We start from the raw sequence: 9,599 nt of genomic DNA on the forward strand, positions 1-9,599 counted from the left end.
ATGAGGCCCTGTGCATGATGGTGCATACACAGCAGCCATGAGGAAACAGAAGGAAGCCAGACTCGTTTCTGGCAGAAAAGGGCAGAAACAAGAGCTACAGATTCAGAGGGGCAGCTGTCTTGGGCCTTGGTGGTTCCCCAGATCCCTGTTCCACTGAATGACACCGGGCTGTACTTTATTCCTATGCAATCTCTCTAAACTGTCAGAGGCTACAAACCATCAGCTCATCAACCAAAGCTGCACTGCAGATGCATTTTATTGAACTCACACATCATTTGAACATTTTTGATCAAATATACTAATATTTGGAGATTTCACAGAAAATCCTAGACTCCTCTCTTGAACATTGGAAGATCTGGTCCCACTGGACCCATGGTGGAACAGCATCAGCTGGAAGGGAGTTGCGGCCACCCGCTGCAGACAGCGCTGGCGTTTCTCTTGTCCTTATACCTTTTCCATTTCACTGATTTACATTCCCTGAATTTCCCCTGTAGGAAATTAACTACTGATCCCAGTCTTATAATAAAGCTCTGTTCCTTAATTTTAATTACCCTGAGTAGAATTTCTGTTCCTGGCCACAAAACAGCACTGATGAGAGCTCTGTGGCCTACACATCCATGGCAGGCTCCTTGCAACCATCACCTATTCAACAGCCATTGCTATCCTTCTTCTGTGCTAACAGAATCCCAATTTTGTGTTCAAGAGACTGTGGGTATCCCTTGGTGCTGGTAGTCCCTTCCTTCCAGCCCTATAGCAGGACTTGTGCTGGGATGGACATGACACCCAGGTCGGATCAATGAGAAGCAATGGTAAATCTGCTGGGGGACTTCCTTTTCTAACCAAAACCAACAGACTCTTCTGAAAGAAAACGTTTTATGACTGCTCCTTTCCCATTCTACTTTCTTTGAAAATAAATATGATGTCCAGCACAGGGGCAGCCATTTTGTGACCATGAGGTTTCAAGCACAGGGTCAAATGGCCAAAATGCAGAGGATGGTGACAAGGAAAGGCAAAAAGAAGCTGGGTTCTTGATAACATTGTTACATGTTGAACCTTCTCTGATCTCTGCCTGGTTTTGGTTCTAATGGTTTAAGCAACTATTGACTGGGATTACTGTTATTAGGTTGTTGCAAAAGTAATTGCATTTGGGAGGCCGAGGTGGACGGATCACTTGAGGTCAGGAGTTTGAAACCAACCTGATCAACATGGTGAAACCTGTCTGTACTAAAAATACAAAAATTAGCCAAGCGTCAAGCTGGGCACCGTAATCCCAGCTACTCGGGAGGCTGAGACGGGAGAATCACTTGAACCTGGGAGGTGGAGTTGCAGTGAGCTGAGACTCCGTCTCAAAAAAAAAAAAAGTAATTGCAGTTTTTGCTGTTGAAAGTAATGGCAGGGGAGACTTTTGATCTCATCATTCAAGGCTTTCTGTTGCTTAATATTATATTAAAAACAATGAATATTCATACTCATTTCAAAGTCAATTCCTAAGATACTGTTTCATCTCATTGTGAACACCACCAAGGTCTGTTATATGTTTTTCAGAACACTTGAAGTAAGAGAAAGACAGAAATACATAGCTCTGGCTACACTAAATATATTTTGCCACTTTCTGAGATCTTTCCTAACTCTGAGAGAAACATGGCATTTCCATTAATGAAAACAGGAGCTTTTTAAATAGGATTGTTCAAAATTAGATACAAATGTCTTCAGCTAAAGGTCTCACGTATTCAGAGGTTGGGGTGCCTTTTGTGATAGCTCTTATATCATTTGATAATATTGATTTTTTGAACAGGGCAGGCTATTTAGAAGGCAATGAGGTTTTTTTGTTGTTGTTTTTTGTTTTGTTTTGTTTTTGAGATGGAGTCTTGCTCTGTCCCCCAGGCTGGAGTACAGTGGCGCAATCTCAGCTCACTGCAAGCTCCACCTCCCAGGTTCACGCCATTCTCCTGCCTCAGCCTCCCAAGTAGCTGGGACTACAGGCACCCGCCACCATGTCCGGCTAATTTTTTTTTTTTTTTTTTTTAGTAGAGACGGGATTTTACCATGTTAACCAGGATGGTCTCGATCTCCTGACCTTGTGATCCGCCTGCCTCGGCCTCCCAAAGTGCTGGGATTACAGGTGTGAGCCATAGCGCCCAGCAAGAGTGTTTAACTTTCACTTTCTCAAATAGAGAAAGCCCTCAATTGTAAACCCCTTTACCCTAGTCTCTGGGAAATATTCCTGCCCACCAAGTACTCTATCCCCACCTAGCCCCCAGCGCCACTGGGTTATTCTAGGGTGAGGGAATGGACATGATCATCCAGCAGCATCTGACCAGCCGGAAGGCAAAAGAAACAAGCACAAGTTCTGTGTTACCCAGGAAAGCTCAGCTGTCTGGAAATAATTAGAGCTACAGCCACACGTGGTTCAAGGAAATGTGGTTGTCAGAGAGAGACAGAGATCTGCCAAGCTGTCTCCTCTCCAACTGCCTGGGTCGAGGGGGCTGCAGCCCATATTTTAGAGACACAGTATTGTTTGCAGTTGATCTAGAACTTGAGCTGGAAGAAGTCCCCCATCATGACCTGCACACCATTAGAGGAAAGTGTTGTTTCCAACAGGCACAGCCACAATGTTGGCGGCCAACGGTGCATCTTTCCCCACTCATTGGAAAGGAGATTATCATACTAAAGCATTGAGATGAATTTCGATGAACAAAGGTAGGAAGACCGTTAGGCTGGACTGTCACTAGGACATGATGACAATGAATCAACTTAGGCTCTTGCAATGTCCATCACTGACATGTTTTAATAAGAGATGAACGCACAAATTGGCTTCCTTGCAATGTTTACTTCAAGCAGTAGGTCAGTCTGCTCTGGCCTTTGATGGGATCTGCCAGCTTCTTCCCTCCTTGTCTAGGTCCCCTGCCTTCACCATGGGGAAAAAAGGCTCCAGTAAACCAAATCCCGGAAGTGATGTCACCTGCGGAGACCAACTCAAAACCAATTGGCCTCCCTCCTCTTCCTTTGAAAATATATACATTTCATACACCTGAGTCCTCCCACCTCTCTCCACTCCACAGCAGGCTCCATGAATGGAACCCCAGGGGCTGCCTTTGGGTAATGACCAAGATGGCCCTGGACAGAGGAGCAGCTTCACAGCAGGGAATCCTGGTCCCCTGATCCCCATGGGACGAGATGGTGGGTGAAGCATCCTTTTGGTTTCTCTGCCCATTCAGCTGTCTACCCATGCACAAAACCCAAAGCCCTGGATTTTGGATTTTGTACCTGCAACCTGAGTAAACTTTTTCCCCTCAAGAGTCATCATTCAGGCGGGGTGCAGTGGCTCACACCCGTAATCCCAGCACTGTGGGAGGCCGAGGCAGGTGGATCACTTGAGGTCAGGAGTTCAAAACCAGCCTGGCTAACATGGTGAAACCCTGTCTCTACTAAAAAAGTACAGGTGGGCACCTGTAATCCCAGCTACTCGGGAGGCTGAGACAGGAGGATTGCTTGAACCCGGGAGGCAGAGTTGCAGTGAGCCGAGATTCCACCACTGCACTCCCGCCTAGGTGACAGAGCAAGACTCTGTCTCAAAAAAAAAAAAAAAAAAAAGGTCACCATTCAACCTGACCAAGGAGGGGGCCAGGAAAGAAGCCGGAACCGTGGCCTTCACTGCCTCAGAAGGGGAGGCCCCTGCTCTGGCTTGAGCTTGATTCACTTTGGCCTCAGTCCTCAGTTCCCAGGGGGTAACAGCATTCTGAGGTCACCCGGTGCAAGTCCAGCTGTCCCCAGGGACACATCTGGATCTCTTGGTGCCAAAAATGGCAACTCCCAAGGGGGCTGGGTGGGGGCACGTAGCTCCAGTTTGAATGCAACATGTCCATCTGCCAGAGAATCCACTGGTCAGGTTCTAGGGAGGCAAACAGGGGGCCCCTGTCAGGAAATAGCTGCTCAGATCACACCTAGATCACCTGTCATTTCAAAGAAGAAAGCCTGGGGCGGTGGGTGTGGGGGAAACCTACTGAACAGGTCTGGTGGGTGGACAGCAGGTGTCACATGGGCCTGAGCCTGGACGGTATCTACAGAGAAATCTTTTGGTTGTTCACTGAGGGTGTGGCCAGATGACTCTGGGTGGTATCTGATTGGTTGCTGGCATCACCAGACCCTCCTAATATGGGTAGTTTTCCCATGTAGATCCACAGGTTATGAACAAACCTTTCACCACATATACAGAGAACCCCCTAGAGCAAGTATCTCCCCATCCCTGGGTGGACCTCAATGAAGATGAGCAAACTGATTCAAGACACAAAACCTTGTTGGTCCAGGTCGTACTCTTGGGTGAGTTCTTGATGTCGGCAGTGACAATCAGTGCCCCAGTTAGGGCCCGCCAGCCCCCCGAGCTCTGCAGCCTCAAAGACCAGCACAGTCCCCCATCGGTCACTATTCCTGAGAGCCAGAGTTCGACCTGGTAACACCTGCACCGTGCATTCCTCGGCCGACCATCTCCTGGCCCCATTCCCGGTGGCTGGACTCCTGCAGTCCTCGGCCTTTGGTCTCGATGGGCAAAAAGCAGGAGGCCAGGGCAGCCAGGAGGCAGCAGCCACTGTAAACTGCCAGAGTCAGGTACACAGAGGATTCCAGCATCACCTAGGGGAAGGAAACATGGGTCGGTGAATGTATCCCTTCTGAAGCACAGACAGCGCCAACCATCAAATAGTATTAGTAACATCAGGCCTCTCGTGATACTTGGTTGCTAAAAAGAATCTGGTGATTCCCTCCTCTCCCTCTTTGTCCCTCTCTCTCCTTGTGACACGCCTGCCCCTCCTTCACCTTCCTCCATGAGTAAAAGCTTCCTGAGGCCTCACCAGAAGTCAAGCAGATGCTGGTGCCATGCTTGTACAGCCTGCAGAATCGTGAATCAAATAAATCTCTTTTCTTCATAAATCACCTAGTCTCAAGTATCCTTTTTTTTTTTTTTTTTTGGAGTTTTGTTCTTGTTGCCCAGGCTGGAGTGCAATGGCGCAATCTTGCCTCACCACAACCTCCATCTCCCAGGTTCAAGCGATTCTCCTCCCAAGTAACTGGGACTATAGGCATGCGCCACCACGCCTGGCTAATTTTGTATTTTTAGTAGAGACAGGGTTTCTCCATGTTGGGCAGGCTGGTCTTGAACTCCTGACCTCAAGTGATCCACCCGCCTTGGCCTCCCAAAGTGCTGGGATTACAGGTATGAGCCACCATTCCAGCCAGGTATTCCTTTAAAGCAACACAACACGGACCAACACAGATGTCATGCCACAGCCCTATGAGCTAAGTACTTCATCCCCATTCTACAAAGGAGAAAACGGAGGCTCAAAGAGGATAAGTGGTTCCTACCCAAGTTCATACACATAATAAGGATGGAGCTGGGATTTGAACTTGGGTCTGCTAAGCTTGAGTCTGGACTCCTTATAACTCTTCTCTCCTCTGGAACAGTGCAGTGCCTGTGCCAGCTTCCTAGTTTTTGGCATATGGCAAACCACATGGCAGAACTGAGTCCCATTTTATTTTCTTTTCTTTTCTATTATTTTCTTTTCTTTTCTTTTTTTTTTTGTTTGTTTTTTGAGATGGAGTCTCGCTCTGTCTCCCAGGCTGGAGTGCAGTGGTGTAATCTCAGCTCACTGCAACCTCTGACTCCAGGGTTCAAGCAATTTTTCTGCCTCAGCCTCCCGAGTAGCTGGGACTACAGGTGCGAGCCACCACACCTGGCTAATTTTTTTGTATTTTTAGTAGAGACGGAGTTTCACCATGTTGGCCAGACTGGTCTTGAACTCCTGACCTCAAATGATCCACCCACCTCGGCCTCCCAAACTCCTGGGATTACAGCTGTGAGCCACCGCGCCCAGCCCATTTTTTCATTTGCCAAATGGGTGTAGAGTGATGTCACTTCCTAAGAAGAAGAACCTGGGAGCACCTGGCACCGTGCAGGCACATGGTGAGCTCTCAGCCAGTATCAGTTAGGAGTGCCACACAATGGCCAGCACCAAAGTGGAACCGAAACACTTGGCTAAACATGTCTTTAAATTCTGTTTCTCTGAAATATTCAGACTTGGCAAATCCACAGAAAGCAGATGGGTGGTTGCCAGGAGCCTGGGGGAAGTGGGGAATGAGGAGTGACTGCTTAGTGGATCCAGGGGTTTATTTTGGGGTGATGAGAATGTTTTGGAACTAGATAGAAGCAGTGGTTGCCCAGCGCTGTGAATGTGCTGAATGCAACTGAATTGTTCCCTTTAAGATGGTTAATTTTGTTATGTGACGTTTACCTCAATAAAAAAGTGATGCAAACAGAAAAAAACCTGGATTTTCAAAAAGCAGAAAGACTTACTAAGATCTCTAGATACAAATGCTTCATGACACACGAAGAGTTGCAAAATTTTGCAGTGACGTCTAATTATCTAATTCAAAAAGCAGGAACTGGCATATTTATTTGTTTTCCACTAAATTGTGTCGGCGTACTTGTTTTGTTTCCTTTTTTTTTTTTCTTTTTGAGACACGGTCTCACTCCATCACCCAGGCCAGAGTGTAGATGGCGCAATCTTGGCTCACTGCAACCTCTGCCTCCTGGGTTCAAGCGATTTTTGTGCCTCAGCCGGAATTACAGGCCACCACACCTACTTAACTTTTGTATTTTTAGTAGAGATGGGGGTTTCACCATGTTGGCCAGGCTGGTCTCAAACTACTGACCTGAAGTGATCCGCCCACCTCAGCCTCCGAAACTGCTGGGATTATGGGCATGAGACACAGCACCCAACCCTTCTTTCCTTTTGTTTAAAAAAAAAAAAAAAAAAAAAATTCGGCCAGGCACAGTGACTCATGTCTGCAATCCCAGCACTTTGGGAGGCCGAGGCGAGCAGATCACGAGGTCAAGAGATGGAGACCATCCTGGCCAAGGTGGTGAAACCTCGTCTCTACTAAAAATACAGAAATTAGCCGGGCGTGGTGGCAGGCGCCTGTAATTCCAGCTACTTGGAAGGCTGAGGCAGGAGAATCGCTTGAATCTGGGAGGCAGAGGTCGCAGTGAGCGGAGATCGCGCCACTGTACTCCATCCTGGGTGACAGAGTGAGATTCCGTCTCAAAAAAAAAAAATTCAACTTTTATCATAGTTTAAGGGGTCCACTGCAGGTTTGTTACACGGGTATATTGCATGATGCTGAAGTTTGGGGTTCAAATGACCCCATCCCCCAGGTAGTGAGCACAGTACCCAATAAGTGGATTTTTCAGCCCATGACTCCCACCCTTCCTCCCCAGTCTAGTGGTCCCCAGTGTCCATTACTCCTACTTTTATGTCTATGTATATTCAATGTCTAGCTCCCAAGAGAACATGCGATATTTGGTTTTCTATTCTTGCATTAATTGGCTTACAGTGGCCCACTTATTTTCATCCAAAATTTTTTTTAAGCAAATCATATGGCAGCCCAAGGATTTTCTTCACAGGGAAGACGTGGGTTTGACTCCTGGATTGTCTGCTTTCCAGCTGCATGACCTTGGGCGTGTCATTTTAGCCCCTGAGCCTCTGTTTTCTCATCTGCAGGCAATATTTCTTCTGTTCTCGGGTGTGTTGTTAGGATAAAATGAGCAAATGCACCCCAAGGGCTCTGGGGGCAATCGGCATGTAGTAACTGCTTCCCGTGCATGGGGTTTTATCACCCTCCCACCCCTCTGTATTTGGGGGCATCACCTACCTGGGCAATGAACGGAGTGATGAGAGCACCCACTCTTGCCATGCCACTGCAGGTGCCCAGGCCGAGGGCCCGCGTTGCCGTGGGGTAGACCTGAAACACAGCAGCTGGATATGGGCATGGGGACATTCAGGTTCCTCCCACCGCTCCAGCTCCAGGCTGATAGGACCAACCCCAGGGGCAGGCCTGAAGTTAGGGCAAATCCCTCCAGTGTTGGTTACGCCCTTAAGGGAAAGGAATCCTCACCCCAAAGGGCACAGGAGGTTCAACTCAGAACTAGGGCAAGAGGCTGAGCTGTGGGTGGGAACCCAGTAAAGGGGTCCACTCTATCCTGGGGGGCTCCCCAAAGACTCCTCCACCAGGAACTGCCACAAGTTCAGAATTCAGGGGTTGCTCTCCACCTTCTTTTCATGAGTTCACCTTGAAGCCTGGGTCACTGGCTTTCAAGGGATTTCATGAAGAGAGAGATGGAAATGTTTACAGTCTCTCAGCTTGTACCCAGTAGAGGCCACGTGCCTCTTTCTTCTCTAGGCAAAGTGAGAAGGGATTGTGCATCTTCCAGGCCGAGGTAATTAAGAAGGGTGCGTTTTCTCCTCTCCTTTCCCATGTCTGCTGGCTGGGAGGAGGACTCCATGGCCCTAAGTCAGGGCTTCTCAGCCTGAACACTATGAACGTTTTGGGATGGCTCATTCTTTGTCATGGGGTGGGGTTTGCTGTGCCCTGTAGGATGTTCAGCAGCATCCTGGCCTGTACCCATGAGATACCAGTAGCACTTCTGCCTCCCCCTGCTACCTTATGACAATCCAAAATATTGCCAGGCATTGCCAAATGTCCCCTGGGGCAAGATCCCTGGATAAGAAAGGCACACAATGCGAGGAGCCTGGGTCCCCAAATCACTGAAGGAGGAAAGCTGTCCCCCAACCTAGAACACCCATATTGGACTCTTTTATTTACTTATTTATTTGAGACAGGGTCTCACTGTGTCATTCAGGCTGGAGTGCAATGGCACAATCACAGCTCACTGTAGCCTCAACCTCCCCGGGCTCAGGTGATCCTCCCACCTCAGCCCCACCCCGAGTAGCTGGGACCTCAGGCATGTGCCACCACTCCCAGATAATTTTTGTATGTTTTTTAGGGATGGGGTTTCACCATGTTACCCAGGTTGGTCTTGAGCTTCTGAGCTCAAGCGATCCACCCGCCTTGGCCTCCCAAAGTGCTAGGTTTACAGGCGTGAACCACTGTGGCTGGCCTGGGCTTTTTGCAAGTGAGAAGCTGCTCTTGTGTCAAACACTCCACTTTGGGGGTTCTCTGTTACATTAGCTAGCATGTTTTAACAAGTGCAATGCTCAGTGTAGGAAGCTTGCAAAGAATAAAAACATGAAGAGGAAAATACAAAACTCATTCAGGTTCTCAACACTCAAGAGATTTGTTCCATTTTTTATGTATATTCCTCTAGCGTTTTCTGGATTGTATATAGCACATATGTCTTCATTCACTTACTTATTCAGCACATACTTTTTGAGTTCATACCATATGCATTTATACATGATATTTCAATTCACTCAATTACATAAACAATATAGAAATATATTCTCCTCGTAAAAAAATCAAAATACCTAAATTCTCTCTTGATCCACTCCCTCTGCCGGGAAAATTCTCCCCAGAGGACCCTACTATTAGTGATATCTTTGGAATGTATCTTCCCAGATATGTTCAAAAATATACATATGGAAAATACAGTATTTTAAAAATACATAAATGGCATCATGTCATACATATTATTCTGCAATTTGCCTCTTCCATTCAGTAGTATGTCTTAAAATCCTATCCACATCAATACACAGACATCCACATCGTTCTTTTTTTTTTTTTTTTTTTTTTTTTTGCTGGGTAATAAA

At 47.3% G+C, this 9,599-nt stretch overlaps 1 protein-coding gene across 1 annotated transcript in view; it reads right to left on the reverse strand.

Moving 5' to 3' along the window:
* Positions 1 to 238: 238 nt before the first annotated feature.
* SVOP (SV2 related protein homolog (rat)) overlaps positions 239 to 9,599 on the reverse strand; it is a 126,995-nt gene continuing 117,634 nt past the window's right edge. The window contains exons 15-16 of the mRNA XM_011975584.1: positions 7,705 to 7,794; positions 239 to 4,629 (exon numbers count right to left, since the gene is read on the reverse strand). Coding sequence (XP_011830974.1) covers positions 4,423 to 4,629; positions 7,705 to 7,794 — 297 coding nt within the window. The 3' untranslated portion in view covers positions 239 to 4,422. The remainder of the gene's footprint in view (positions 4,630 to 7,704; positions 7,795 to 9,599) is intronic.

This window comes from Mandrillus leucophaeus, unplaced genomic scaffold (genome assembly GCF_000951045.1).
Source record: "Mandrillus leucophaeus isolate KB7577 unplaced genomic scaffold, Mleu.le_1.0 Scaffold157, whole genome shotgun sequence".
Taxonomy (NCBI): domain Eukaryota; kingdom Metazoa; phylum Chordata; class Mammalia; order Primates; family Cercopithecidae; genus Mandrillus; species Mandrillus leucophaeus.